The sequence below is a fragment of the Oncorhynchus nerka genome, linkage group LG18 (genome assembly GCF_034236695.1).
Source record: "Oncorhynchus nerka isolate Pitt River linkage group LG18, Oner_Uvic_2.0, whole genome shotgun sequence".
Lineage (NCBI taxonomy): Eukaryota > Metazoa > Chordata > Actinopteri > Salmoniformes > Salmonidae > Oncorhynchus > Oncorhynchus nerka.
Window position 1 is genome coordinate 33,018,970 of NC_088413.1, and position 15,413 is coordinate 33,034,382.

The 15,413-nt window shown below is 45.0% G+C and overlaps 1 protein-coding gene across 2 annotated transcripts; it reads left to right on the forward strand.

The window, feature by feature from the left end:
• Window positions 1-60: 60 nt before the first annotated feature.
• On the forward strand, window positions 61-15,342 carry LOC115145770 (pre-mRNA-processing factor 19). Of its 2 annotated transcripts, none has more exons than XM_065004043.1 (16): window positions 61-131; window positions 4,143-4,292; window positions 4,527-4,603; window positions 4,840-4,981; window positions 6,602-6,672; window positions 6,931-6,999; window positions 7,222-7,263; window positions 7,490-7,564; window positions 7,760-7,835; window positions 8,098-8,207; window positions 8,377-8,532; window positions 8,696-8,765; window positions 10,430-10,603; window positions 13,394-13,476; window positions 13,840-13,945; window positions 14,248-15,342. In XM_065004043.1, exons 2-16 carry the CDS (start codon window positions 4,247-4,249, stop codon window positions 14,343-14,345), a joined length of 1,395 nt encoding a protein of 464 aa, XP_064860115.1. In that variant the 5' UTR covers window positions 61-131; window positions 4,143-4,246; the 3' UTR covers window positions 14,346-15,342. The 2 variants fall into 2 exon arrangements, with proteins under 2 accessions (XP_064860115.1, XP_029543138.1); XM_029687278.2 differs by lacking the exon at window positions 61-131 and adding an exon at window positions 2,145-2,510.
• Window positions 15,343-15,413: the final 71 nt, after the last annotated feature.

Consider the following 15,413-nt stretch of genomic DNA (forward strand, 5'->3'; position numbering starts at 1 on the left):
GAACCCTGACCTGTTCACCGAACGTGCTACCTGTCCCAGACCTGCTGTTTTCAACTCTCTAGAGACAGCAGGAGCAGTAGAGATACTCTTAATGATCGGCTATGAAAAGCCAACTGACATTTCCTCCTGAGGTGCTGACATGTTACACCCTCGACAACCACTGTGATTATTATTATTTGACCATGCTGGTCATTTATGAACATTTGAACATCTTGGCCATGTTCTGTTATAATCTCCACCCGGCACAGCCAGAAGAGGACTGGCCACCCCTCATAGCCTGGTTCCTCTCTAGGTTTCTTCCTAGGTTCTGGCCTTTCTAGGGAGTTTTTCCTCACCACTGTGCTTCTACACTTGTATTGCTTGCTGTTTGGGGTTTTAGGCTGGGTTTCTGTACAGCACATTGATATATCAGCTGATGTAAGAAGGGCTATATAAATACATTTGATTTGATTTTGATTTGATGCAGCTTGATGGTGCTTCTGTAGAACAATGAGGGCCCTCGAGGACAGGCCACATTTAAAATCAAATTGAACTTTATTTGTCACATGCGCCAAATACAACAAGTATAGACCTTACCGTGAAAATGCCATTAACCAACAGTGCAGTTCAAGAAGAGTTTAGAAAATATTGACCAAATAATAAAAAGTAACACAACATAACAATAACGAGGCTATATACAGGGGGTACCGGTACCGAGTCAGTGTGCGGGGGTACAGGTTAGTTGCGGTAATTTGTAAATGTAGGTAGGGGTGAAGTGACTATACATAGATAATTAACAGCGAGTAGCATCAGTGTACAAAACAAATGGGGGGGGGGGGGGGGGGTAATGTAATAGTCCGGTGGCCATTTGATTAATTGTTCAGAACTCTTAAGGCTTGGGGGTAGAAGCTGCTAAGGAGCCTTTTAGTCCTAGACTTGGCGCTCCGGTACCGCTTGCCGTGCGGTAGCAGAGAAAACAGTCTATGACTTGGGTGAGTCTCTGATAATTTTATGGGCTTTCCTCTGACACCGCCTATTATATAGGTCCTGGATTGCAGGAAGCTTGGCCCTAGTGATGTACTGGCCTGTACGCACTAACCTCTGTACCGCCTTATGGTCAGATGCCGAGCAGTTGCCATACCAGGTCAGGATGGTCTCGGTGGTGCAGCTGTAGAACTTTTTGAGGATCTGGGGTCCCATGCCAAATCTTTTCAGTCTCCTGAGGGAAAAGGTTTTGTCGTGCCCTCTTCCCGACTCTCTTGGTGTGTTTGGACCATGATAGATCATTGGTGATGTGGACACCAAGGAACTTGAAACTCTCGACCCGCTCCACAACAACCCCGTTGATATTAATGGGGGTGTGTTCGGCCCGCCTTTTGCTGTAGTCCACGATCAGCTCCTTTGTCTTGCTCACATTGAGGGAGAGGTTGTTGTCCTGGCACCACACTGCCAGTTCTCTGACCTCCTCCCTATAGGCTGCTTCTTCAGCCTTCTGAGGTTGAAAAGTCACAGTCGTGACTTATTCACATCGGTGTCCGTGTGGTTTGACCATTTCAGCTCCTTGGAGAGCGCTGTGGCGGCTTCTTCACATCGGTGTCCGTGTGGTTTGACCATTTCAGCTCCTTGGAGAGCGCTGTGGTGGCTTCTTCACATCGGTGTCCGTGTGGTTTGACCATTTCAGCTCCTCAGAGTGCTGAGGAACTTGACATTTTTGACCGTCTCCGTGGCAGCTCCGTTGATGAGGAAGGGGGCGTGCCCAGCCTGGTTTTATTTATAGCCTTAGCCCACTTGTCTAGACTATAAGTCTACTTCTTCTGGGTTTATTTATGTAACCTTTATTTAACTAAGCAAGAACAAATTCTTATTTAATTTGACGGCGTACACGGGACAACGCTGGGCCAATTGTGCGCCGCCCAATGCGACTCCAAATCACAGCCGGTTGTGATACAGCCTGAAATCAAACCAGGGTGTCTTTAGTGACGCCTCTAGCACGGAGATGGAGTGCCTTAGACCGCTGCGCCCCTCGGAAGCCCAGTGGTGAATGGTGAAAGCAGATTCACCCACATTTCAGCACTGCCTTTGTCACATTTGGATGACTATATAGTAGTTAGGCTATCTCTGTTATTAATCTATAGTTTGTTGGTACTTGCTATCCGGGATCTTCGGGGTGTCCTTGCCCCCATTGAAGTTTACATTAGGGTACGGGCGTCCCAAGGATTTTGAATAACACTATAGTTTGTTGGGGACTACAGTCTAGGGGCGGGTTCGGAGGACCCGTGCTATCCCAGCATGCAATAGTCGGAGCTGTACCCAACACGCGCAGCCGCGGAACAGCGTGCATGAATACGGAAAGGAAAATTCATCCATCAAAATTTTATTTAGCCGGATTATTATTATATGAGAATCAACACAAAAACAAGCTATATTTGGATCCGAAGAACATTCATTTATCTGTACTGATACGGTGATATTGGAGGAAACGAACGACCGAGGGTTTAGCTAGCTACTGAAAATGTCCCTGGTTTGTGCAAGTAAGTTCAAATGAATGAGTTGAGCTGCCCTTCCGTAACGTTAGCGGTAACTATATAGACCGCAAATATCACGTATGTTTGTGTATAAAAATGTCTCTTGAACCTTCCCTTATTATTGTCACCCTATGCATGTTACACATTTCAATTCGCTTTTTCAAACATTGTACACTGGATCAGCTTGACATCGGTGTTACTAAACTCAGCAGAAAAAGAAACGTCCTCTCACTGTCAACTGCGTTGATTTTCAGCAAACTTAACATGTGTAAATATTTGTATGAACATAAGATTCAACAACTGAGACAAACTGAACAAGTTCCACAGACATGTGACTAACAGAAATGGAATAATGTGTTCCAAAGGGGGGGGTCAAAAGTAAGTCAGTATCTGGTGTGGCCACCAGCTGCACTGAGTGCTGCAGTGCATCTCCTCCTCATGGACTGCAATCCCATTGACTTGCTGTGAGATGTTACCCCACTCTTCCACCAAGGCACCTGCAAGTTCCCGGACATTTCTGGGGGGAATGGCCCTAGCCCTCACCCTCCGATCCAACAGGTCCCAGACATGCTCAATGGGATTGAGATCTGGGCTCTTCGCTGGCCATGGCAGAACACTGGCATTCCTGTCTTGCAGGAAATCATGCACAGAACGAGCAGTACGGCTGGTGGCATTGTCATGCTGGAGGGTCATGTCAGGATGAGCCTGCAGGAAGGGTACCACATGAGGGAGGAGGATGTCTTCTCTGTAACGCACAGCGTTGAGATTGCCTGCAATGACGACAAGCTCAGTCCGATGATGCTGTGACACACCGCCCCAGACCATGACGGACCCTCCACCTCCAAATCGATCCCGCTCCAGAGTACAGGCCTCGGTGTAACGCTCATTCCTTCGATGATAAACGTGAATCCGACCATCACCCCTGGTGAGACAAAACCTCGACTTGTCAGTGAAGAGCATTTTTTGCCAGTCCTGTCTGGTCCAGCAACGGTGGGTTTGTGCCCATAGGCGACGTTGCTGACGGTGATGTCTGGTGAGGACCTGCCTTACAACAGGCCTACAAGCCTTCAGTCCAGCCTCTCTCAGCCTATTGCGGACAGTCTGAGCACTGATGGAGGGATTGTGTGTTCCTGGTGTAACTCGGGCAGTTGTTGTTGCCATCCTGTACCTGTCCCGCAGGTGTGATGTTCGGATGTACCGATCCTGTGCAGGTGTTGTTACACGAGGTCTGCCACTGCGAGGACGATCAGCTGTCGGTCCTGTCTCCCTGTAGCGCTGTCTTAGGCGTATCACAGTACGGACATTGCAATTTATTGTCCTGGTCACCTCTGCAGTCCTCATGCCTCCTTGCAGCATGCCTAAGCCACGTTCGCGCAGATGAGCAGGGACCCTGGGCATCTTTCTTTTTGAGTCAGTAGAAGGGCATCCTTTAGTGTCCTAAGTTTTCATAACTGTGACCTTAATTATCTTTGAAAGACAGGGTCCTGAAAAGGGGGTTATTTCTTTATTTATTTACGTGCAAAGTACACTTAAAACGGTAATGTGTTCTTCCATCTTCTGACTCTAGTAATGTTTGCCGTATTTATGTTGTAATTGCGGGCATGCTAATTTACCCCTCTCGCTCTACCGTCCATCCAGTCTCGAATGAGGTGCCGGAGCAGCCCTGCGTGTCGCCGGTGTCCAACCAGGTGTTCGAGCGGCGGCTGATTGAGAAGTACATCGCCGAGAATGGAACAGACCCTATGAATGGGCAGCCTCTGTCAGAGGAACAGCTGATAGACATTAAAGGTGAGGGAGACATGGAGCAGAGTGTGTTCAGATCTGATGTTGAGCTGAAGTTGACACAGTAAGGGTTATAGCCATATCATTTTACTTCCAACTATTCCTGCACGGTGCCCAGCAATCTCTAGGCTGGAGTGCATTCTGCCGCTTCAACAACAATGATAACCCCACTAGTCAGGCGTCAAAAGATATCTCAACACATGAAGTTATTTTTGTCTCTCCCCCCCCTCCCTGTGTCAGTCTCTCACCCCATCAGACCCAAAGCTCCCTCATCCACTAGTATCCCAGCCATCCTCAAAGCTCTGCAGGACGAGTGGGTGAGTCCATGTATACTCTCCTACACTCCCCTTTGCTGTGTCTGAACCGAGACACACACATAGACACTCCCCTTTGCTGTGTCTGAACCGAGACACACACATAGACACTCCCCTTTGCTGTGTCTGAACCGAGACACACACATAGACACTCCCCTTTGCTGTATCTGAACCAAGACACACACATAGACACTCCCCTTCGTACCACACAGTCTTCTAAATCTCTCTCTCTTTCTCAGGATGCGGTGATGCTCCACAGTTTCACCCTGAGGCAGCAGTTACAGACGACACGTCAGGAGTTAAGCCACGCCCTCTACCAGCACGACGCCGCCTGCAGGGTCATCGCCCGTCTCACCAAGGAGGTCACTGCCGCCAGAGAGGGTGAGAGACGTATACATACGCACACACACACACACACGCTATACACATATATATATACCTTCAACACATGTGATTATACATACACTGGATTTCTGGTTGTAAAATTTGATCCGATCTTCATCTAAATCACAACAATAGACAAACACAGTCTGCTTCAACTAATAACACACACAATGATACGTTTCCATGTCTTTATTGAACACACCGTGCAGGGTGGGAAAAGTATGTGAACCTTTGCATTTAATAACTGGTTGACCCGCCTTTGGAATCAATAGCCTCAACCAAACGTTTTCTGTAGTTGCGGATCAGACCTGCACAACGGTCTGGAGGAATTTTGGACCATTCCTCTTTACAGAACTGTTTCAGTTTAGCAATACTCTTAGGATGTCTGGTGTGAACCACTCTCAAGGTCATTCCACAGCATTTTAAATTGGGTTGAGGTCAAGACTCTGACTGGGCCACTCCAGAAGGCGTATTTTCTTCTGAAGCCATTCGGTTGTTGATTTACTTCTGTGTTTTGGGTCGTTGTCCTGTTGCATCACCCAATTTCTGTTGAGCTTCAATTGGCGGACAGCCTACATTCTCTTGCAAAAAGTCTTGATAAACTTGGGAATTCATTTTTCCGTCGATGAGATCAAGCTGTCCAGGCCCTGAGGCAGCAAAGCAGACCCAAACCATGCTGTGGAACATCCAGGTGCACTTTTGCGAACTTCAGACGTGCAGCAATCTTTTTTTTGGACAGCAGGGACTTCTTACGTGGTGTCCTCCCATGAAAACCATTCTTGTTTAGTGTTTTACATATCGTAGACTCGTCAACAGAGATGTTAGCATGTTCCAGAGATTTCTGTAAGTCTTTAACTGACACCAGGATTCTTCTTAACCTCATTGAGCATTCTGCGCTGTGCTCTTGCAGTCATCTTTGCAGGACGGTCACTCATAGGGAGATTAGAAACAGTGCTGAACTTTCTCCATTTATAGACAATTTGTCTTACCGTGGACTGATGAACATCAAGGCTTTTAGAGATACTTTTGTATCCCTTTCCAGCTTCATGCAAGTCAACAATTCTTAATCTTAGGTCTTCTGAGATCTCTTTTGTTCGAGGCATGATTCACATCTGGCAATGCCTCTTGTGAATAGCAAACTAAATGTTTTGTTTTTTATAGGGTAGAGCAGCTCTAACCAACAGCTCCAATCTTGTCTCATTGTTTGGATTCCAGGTTAGCTGACTCCAATGAGCTTTTGGAGAAGTCATATGAGCCTCGGGGTTCACATACTTTTCCCAACCTACACTGTGAATGTTTAAATGACGTATTCAATATAAACATGAAGAATAGAATCATTTGTGTGTTTATTAGTTTAAGCAAAACTGTGTTTGTCTGATGTTGTCATTAAGATCAGATCACATTTTATGACAAATTTATGCAGAAATCCAGGTAATTCCAAAGGGTTCACATGCTCTCTTTTTTCCACTGTCCATTCTAACATACTTACACACACACACAAGCATACTTGCACACACTCTTTTATGTTCATCTGGAAACAGCTTTGGATGTTAGTGGCCATGGGGCGTCACTTCTCATTTCTCCTTTTCTATGTTTTACCCTTCTCTCTCCCTGTAGCTCTGGCCACTCTGAAGCCACAGGCGGGATTGGTGGTTGCTCAGGCAGTCGCTTCCCAGCCCTCTGTCACGGTCAGTGATTAGCTCACGGCCCTCCAGTTAATGGGTTTCATTTGATAGTTAACTGGTTTGATGGTTAACTTCTCATAAACCGCATGAGCTCAAAACGTTTCTTGACTTGAAGTCTTCTGTCTAACTAAGACCTGTAAAGTTGTAGTATCTATTGGTTAAAATAAAAATCATTTTTTGGACAGCTGACGCAAACACACAGTTTCGAATAAGAAATGTCCAATTCTCGTTTTGTTATTCATTCTGTATTTCATTTCACAGGCTGGAGGTGCAGGAGAGCCCATGGAGGTCAGTGAGCAGGTGGGAATGATACCAGAGATCATACAGAAGGTAAGAGATGATACATGACCTCACGCACATCCACACCCACAGTACAAGAGAAACGATACCACACCGTTATACTCGACCATCATGAGCGTTCATTGCAAATAGTACCATATAAGGCCGTGCTGTATAAAACCTTGAAATAACCAATCAACCATGCAGTCAACCATCCAATCAGTCAACACAGCACAGAGTGACCTATACTAAGATGTCCGCCTCTCTCCACAGCTGCAAGACAAGGCCACTGTCCTGACCACGGAGAGAAAGAAGGTACCAATTCAAACAACTTTCCTGTTGTTATTCATAGAAGAACCGACCTAATGTCCAACCAGTTGTCAGCTGAGTATAAGCTATGGCCTGTGTCTCAAATGGCACCCTACGCCCTACACGGGGCACTACTTTTGAACAGGGGCCATAGGGTGACATTTGGGACATAGCGACGCTGGGAGACATTTTTGTCTGGACCTCACCTCTACCGTCTCTCCTCTTCCCACAGAGAGGAAAGACAGTTCCAGAAGAGCTGGTCCGAACGGAGGACCTCAGCAAGTACAGACAAGTGGCTACCCATGCTGTGAGTGTGTGTGTGTGTGTGTAGGACCTCTAGCTATGGCTTGTGTTGGAACACTTATTCTTCAAACCTTGGGCAAGTTCAGAAAAGTTCCTCCCTGTTTCAGATCATTTTTCTTCCGTTTCATGCCTACTGAACGCAGCCCTAAATGATGTTTCTATGTCTCTCTCTCTCTCTGTGTGTCTGTCTGTCTGTCAGGGTCTCCACAGTGCCAGTGTGCCTGGGATCCTGTCTCTGGACCTGTGTCCCTCCGACACCAACAAAGTGCTCACTGGTGAGACACACACACACACACACCGTCCATTGCCCATTGTAGATATACACACACATATTGTTTCTGTGTGAATTCCATCAAAATGCTTCCTTCCTCAAGAAAAAAAAAGAATAAGAAGAAAATACTATGGCTGTGTCCCAACAGTTACTCTACATGTCCTATATAGTGCACTACTCTTGACCAGAAGGGTGACGTTTGGGATGGAGACCCTGGCCAGACCCAGATACAATCCCCTAACTTCTCTCTCTGTCTCCCTCTACAGGCGGGGCTGATAAGAACGTGGTGGTGTTTGATAAGAAGGAGGAGCAGATCATCGCAACCCTGAAAGGACATACCAAGAAGGTCACCTCTGTCATCTACCACCCCTCTCAGGTGAGACGCACACACTTCCTTTCCTTTACTCTCCGTTGACGTAGTCAGCAGCAATGTCTTGCACTGGAATTACTCTCTAACTCTAATATGCCTTACCTCAACAATTTCTCTCTCTCTCTCCCCCCTTTCTCTCTCTGCGCACTCTCCTCCTCTCACTCTCTCCCTCCAGTCGGTAGTGTTCTCGGCCTCTCCAGACAGCACTATCCGCGTGTGGTCCGTTACCGGGGGCAACTGTGTCCAGGTGGTGCGGGCTCACGAGGCGAGCGTCACCGGGCTCTCTCTCCACGCCACCGGAGACTACCTGCTCAGCTCCTCTGAGGATCAGGTAAAAAAACAGACACACACGTAACATATGTACACACACACGTGGATTTGGATGTCGAGAATGCTACTGTTATGTAAAGACCTATTATTATGATTTTTCTCACAATCCGCCGTCTCCCCCTCTTTCTCCAATTGCTATCTCTTCCCTTCTCTCTCTCCATCAGTACTGGGCCTTCTCTGACATCCAAACAGGTCGTGTTCTCACCAAAGTCACTGATGAGGCTGCAGGATGTGGTGAGTGTTTCTATCTCTCTCCCACCCAATTATTATGTTTAATTGAGGAGATAAGACTGTGGTGAAAAGACATGAAAGATGGGAGTAAGTAAAGTAGCCATGTCCAACCCAGAACGGCCCATAAGGGCAGGAGCATCTGTCCTGTTTCTGTAGTGTGAGGCAGCTTGATGTATAGGTACACTCCCCCAGACAGGACACTAGTCTACCACAGGACGGTAGGGGGAGTGAAAGGGCAGTGGGCCGGATTCGAACCCATGGCGACTGTGGCAGCTCTAATCTTTGGACCACACCGATGGACCTTCTCTCTCTTCCCAGACATTTTATTGACCACATGTTGCTAGGGACAAGATGTTTTATTGGCCACATGTTGCTAGGGACAAGATGTTTTATTGGCCACATGTTGCTAGGGACAAGATGTTTTAGTGGCTACATGTTGCTAGGGGCAAGATGTTTTCTTGGCCACATGTTGCTAGGGGCAAGATGTTTTCTTGGCCACATGTTGCTAGGGGCAAGATGTTTTCTTGGCCACATGTTGCTAGGGGCAAGATGTTTTCTTGGCCACATGTTGCTAGGGGCAAGATGTTTTCTTGGCCACATGTTGCTAGGGACCAGCTTCCTCTCATTGTCTGTCAGTATCCAAAAGTAGCATTTGCTAAATGTGGGGTCAGAATTTGTTCTTAACTGACTTGTCGAGTTAAATAACATATCAGGCCCCTTAAATGCCAGGTTGTCTTTCTTATGTATATAGACAAATAAACAAGAACATTTAACCAACCCTCCCCCCTGTGAATTGACTGACTTAGTACTTAACTGTGGTAATATTTCTAACCAACCCTCCCCTCTGTGAATTGACTGACCTAGTACCTAACTGTGGTAATATTTCTAACCAACCCTCCCCTCTGTGAATTGACTGACCTAGTACCTAACTGTGGTAATATTTCTAACCAACCCTCCCTCTGTGAATTGACTGACCTAGTACCTAACTGTGGTAATATTTCTAACCAACCCTCCCCTCTGTGAATTGACTGACCTAGTACCTAACTGTGGTAATATTTCTAACCAACCCTCCCCTCTGTGAATTGACTGACCTAGTACCTAACTGTGGTAATATTTCTAACCAACCCTCCCCTCTGTGAATTGACTGACCTAGTACCTAACTGTGGTAATATTTCTAACCAACCCTCCCCTCTGTGAATTGACTGACCTAGTACCTAACTGTGGTAATATTTCTAACCAACCCTCCCCTCTGTGAATTGACTGACCTAGTACCTAACTGTGGTAATATTTCTAACCAACCCTCCCCTCTGTGAATTGATTGACCTAGTACCTAACTGTGGTAATATTTCTAACCAACCCTCCCCCTGTGAATTGATTGACCTAGTACCTAACTGTGGTAATATTTCTAACCAACCCTCCCCTCTGTGAATTGACTGACCTAGTACCTAACTGTGGTAATATTTCTAACCAACCCTCCCCCTGTGAATTGACTGACCTAGTACCTAACTGTGGTAATATTTCTAACCAACCCCTCCCCCTGTGAATTGACTGACCTAGTACCTAACTGTGGTAATATTTCTAACCAACCCGTCCCCTGTACTCTCTGAAAGCACACTGATACATTGCAAATGCATGTTCTTTACACATCCTGTCTTGTGCCCCTCCAGCTCTGACCTGTGCCCAGTTCCACCCTGACGGTCTGATCTTCGGGACGGGGACGGCCGACTCTCAGATCAAGATCTGGGACCTGAAGGAGCGCACCAACGTGGCCAACTTCCCCGGCCACATCGGCCCTGTCACCTCCATCGCCTTCTCTGAGAACGGATACTACCTGGCTACAGGTGAGATTGCTGTGTGTGTGTGTGAGAGGACTCTCTATGTGTGTGAGTGCACACGTGAGAGAGAAGACTAGTGTGTGTCAGTCTCTGTTACTCTCTGTCTGAGTGACTGTGTGGAAAGTTGTCTTTGTTCCTGTGTGTTACACACGGGCGATTTTAGCATATACATTTTGGTGGGGCAAACTCCCCCACATTATTTGGGATGCAAGGCAGCAAAGCCACCACTACACAACGCAACACTAAACAATACATGAATTGCACTATAACGGTGACAAACGGTGCCCATAAACTGTTAGGGCCTACAAAAAGCTGTCCCAACAACGGAGCTTTCTGTTAAGCACCATGGAGTGAATCTTTACCACTGCTACACCTGGCTATCAGCAGAGCCTTATCTGGCAGTGAAACAGTTCATTCAGCCTCATTTACTGCCTTTAAAAAAACATAGCTGATATGGCTGACTGACTTAAACAAATGTGGTTTCTACTGACAATTGAGATGTACAAACTATGGCATAAGGGAACGACGAGCAGATAAGAGGCAATCCGTAATTTCGATTAAGACATTAATGAGCGAGCTAGGACGGACGTAGTCAATATAACTATTTGTTCAGCACTTTTGAAATGTACAGCGACAGAATTCAGAAGATGGGCCGTTCTTACAGTGTTCTCCCTGTACACCAAGTCAAAACCGTATGATAAATAAACGGGGCATATAAGCAGACAATGAATGCTCTTACAATATTCAATTACATTTCTCTAAAACAGGCTATAGGCTACATGTACACCAACAAGTCAGAACAGTTGGCTAAGTTATGAGGGGGAAAGGGACCAAATTATTAGGGTGAGGCACATGGACTACTAACAGCTTACTACACAACATACACTTAGTATAACTTTCTTGGCTACAGTATACATATCTCCCTGGCATATTACATCATTTATGCAGCAGCATACAATATATTTTTGGACTCATTTTGTTGTGCTGTGCTCACTTGAACAGGAAGGTGGCGCTGTGGTCCTTTTTGTGGGCAAAGTTTGTCATCAAAGTTTAGCATTCTCTGGATTTATGGTGCTTTCAAGAAAACTAGGAACTCGGGGAAAAAACAAGGTTGAATCATGACGTCAGTGATCTTCAGTTCGGAGCTCTAGAAAGAGGCCTGATTTCCCGACTTGGGATTCTAAGTTGGAGGACATTTCAAAACATATTTTCCCAGTCGGAACTAATTTTTTTTCCAGAGTTCCCAGTTGTCTGTATTGACAGCATAGTCAATGTATTCAACCTTTTCTGGCTCATGGCACGTGAATGTTTATACTTTCAAGAGACCCTTAAACCCAGACTTGGACCACACACCCACTCCACTGAGTAGCAGGCTAGTGATTTCTTTGCAACGCTTGCAGTTAACCACTGATTCCTTCCAAACCACTCATTGTTGAATTTGCGATTTCCAAGTTGTTGTATAATCTTTATGTCCAATGGCCACCGATATGTTTTATTTATACTTTATCTTCATATGACAAGGATTGAAAAGGATTTGCCAGTAGATTGTCGACTTGATTCATGATGACGACTGCTTGTCTAGCTTGCTAGCTACAATTTTGAAAGTATGGACTGATCATGTCGACATCAATCAAAGCTACGGTAAATATCACTTGATTTGACGTCATTTTATGGCCAATGACCTTGAGCCATCTTGGATGGGCACTTCTAATGTAAATCTATGGCAGCACCCAAGAGGCTTGAATTTTCGAGCTCTCCCTGTAGATTTTGCAGTGAGGTAGTGTCCCCATGAGTGACAGAACACTAAGCCAATTACGGCGCAACTAGAGAACATTACCAACCCCTACACTTCGTATTTTCCGCTGGCTGCCCCACCACCAGAGAAAGCACTGAGCTAGACTGAAACACCTGCATTTGAGCTGCCTTACTCAATAAAGAGACCATGTTTGTATGCGGCTTTATTAACTCAATTATTATAAAATTTTTTTTTACATTGTTTGCAAACTGATATGTGACACCTATTAATGCCCAATATATTTTTAGCTAAACAGGTGGGGCTCTGAATTACGGGTCGCCACTGCTCACCTCCATTTCACTCACATTTGTGAATAAAAATAGTCAAGTGTGATCACATTATAGCAAAATAAATTATGCAGCAGCTGTTTAAGGTATTTTTGCCGATTTTTGTTTCATAGCTGGAAAATGAATCGCAAGTCAAATCACTACAAATCCTATAGCCTATCCCACCTCGTGCTGCAACAGTGTAAGTGAAGAGCTGAGTTGAAATATTCATTTTTAGAAGCACTGCACACTGGCATAAAAGTTGGTATAATTGACTTGAAACGAAAGTCTACCGAATTGAGACTTTGTCCTTGTGTTGTTTCTTGGCTATGTACATTGTTTTATTCACAAGCTACGTTGTTTTTTTAATGTTTGAGTTTCATCTGCTAGGAAAGAGAAAACAATGCGTCTACTATTCAGACTAAATCTCACTGGCACAAACTTGATTTGATTCACGTTACCACGGTAACCTCCCCCTTAAAGGGGCAGGTGAACATTTGTGTCATCTGATATTTTGGTTAAGAGACTAGGGTCACAATTTTTTTTTTTTTACAATATACCACAACTTCTTACTAGTTATAAATTGTATTGTTTTAGAAACATTAAAGTACGCTCATCTGTTTTTTTTCTTATGTTTTGTTGGTGTAATTATTGCAAACCAAAATATTTTGTCTGGTTAAAAAAATCTGAGTACATTTTTGGCCCTGCTCACATCACCACCTCTCCTGTCTCCAGGTGCCCAGGACAGCTCAGTGAAGCTCTGGGATCTGAGGAAGCTGAAAAACTTCAAAACCATCACCCTGGACAACAACTACGAGGTAAAAAGAGCAGAAAATAATTTGTGCCCATCTGAAATTACCCCTATCCCTACACTACTTTTGACCAGAGCCTAGTGTACGATCTAAGAAATCCACTGCTATTTGAGACAGTCGTTGTAGACTGTACACTGGACATTCAGAAGCTAGTCGTGCTACAGTCTAGCCTGGTCCCACATCTGTGCTCTTGCTTTCGTCATTTCTGTCACTGGCATGACAATTCCATAAGGAGTTTGCAAGAGAGCAGAAACCAACTGGCACCCAGGCTAGCAACGGTCTGCCCTGTATGACTACTGTAATCTCCTTGTACTGAACTACCCTGTCAATGTAGGTAAATTATATGCGAGTCTCTTTCCTCTCCCTCAGGTGAAGTCCCTGGTGTTTGACCAGAGTGGGACGTACCTGGCTGTGGGTGGCACTGACATCAGGGTCTACATCTGTAAGCAGTGGTCCGAGGTCCTCAACTTCACAGGTAAGAGAATGCACAGTGTGTGTGTGTTATACTGCTAGAGATGCAGTGGCAAGTAGTGCTGAGTAAGCTTGGGACAGAAACAGTGGTCTAGAGGTGGGTCTTCAAAGTGCCTGGGTTGATGATGATAGCATGTTTGTATGTATATACAGTACTTTATGAAATATTTAAAAAGTGTATCTGTGAAATGTACTATTCTGTTTATCAGCACCTCCCCAACTTTATTGGGTGTGCGTCAACTCATGCTTTTGAGTTGAGTTCAAGTCTAACATTTTTGCCTTGTTGTTTTGTTTTTCTTTACCCAGAACACACTGGGGTGGTGACTGGCGTGGCGTTCGGGGAGCACGCCCAGTTCCTCACCTCCACCGGAATGGACAGGAGCCTCAAGTTCTACAGCCTGTAACAACAGGGATCAAAGATCATATGGGCAGAGTGATGGATGGCTCTGATTGGCTGGCCTCTCTGGGGTCACACTGATGATGTATGCATGGGAAGAGACTTTGGATGCGTCCCAAATGGCACCCTAGGGAATAGGATGCCATCTGGGGGACACACAGACCCTGCAGCAGTTGATCAGAAGGGAAATGCAGCCTGATTGGATAATAATCTGAGGCTGGAATGTTAGAATGGATTTTTAACTGATATGCTCCATGAACAATGGTGAAACAGAGCACATCAGTTTGGATTCCAGGTGACTGGAATTCACCCAAAATATGTCATGCAACAATCCTACTGTATATGACCCATACTATACTAAGAGCCATGGGGTGTGTCCCAAATGGCACCCTATTCCCTATATAGGGCTGCACTACTTTTGACAGGAGCCCAATGGGCCCCGGTCAAAGGTTGTACACGATAAAGGGAATAGGGTACCATTTGGGACGCAAGCATTGACTGAATCACACCAAGAGCCATACAAGCATACTGTAGACCATGTCCATTCATCAATGTGTATATCATACCTTGTAAGACCCCCCCCACACACACACACAGAGGTGACTTCAGAGTGAACATTATTGTTGTAGATATATATAATATATATATTTGAAGCTCAGTGCCACCTTTATTTTTATTCATATCATTACAGTATCAGTATGTGGTATTAGTCTTTACAGCTTGTGAATGTCGTCTTGATTTCATGCCTTTTATTCTCCTCATCCTTTTTTTTTTACTATCCATTGTTTATTGTACAATGTGAATGATTTCGGTTAGTTGGTAAGTGATGCCAATGATTTGAGGAAATTCTAATATTTGTATATATTTTAAAAAAAACTTCATATCTTTATTTTATTATCGTATTGTCCCTCCTTTCTTCATGAAATGCCTGTTTTATGCATTATGCTTTTGCCAGGTGAAGATTGTTTTTGGATCATCAATCAATAAACGTCAAAACAGTCTAATCCGCTCTCATTGTGTGCTGTCTATTAAAGGTTTGTTACACACATTGTCATACAACGCAATTACCCCGGTG

Bases quoted from the DNA above. Each gene is read 5' to 3' on its own strand.
- LOC115145770 (XM_029687278.2), top strand. The intron at 4,293-4,526 runs GTGAGGGAGACA...TCCCTGTGTCAG, and splicing joins ACAGCTGATAGACATTAAAG to TCTCTCACCCCATCAGACCC. The intron at 13,946-14,247 runs GTAAGAGAATGC...TTCTTTACCCAG, and splicing joins CGAGGTCCTCAACTTCACAG to AACACACTGGGGTGGTGACT.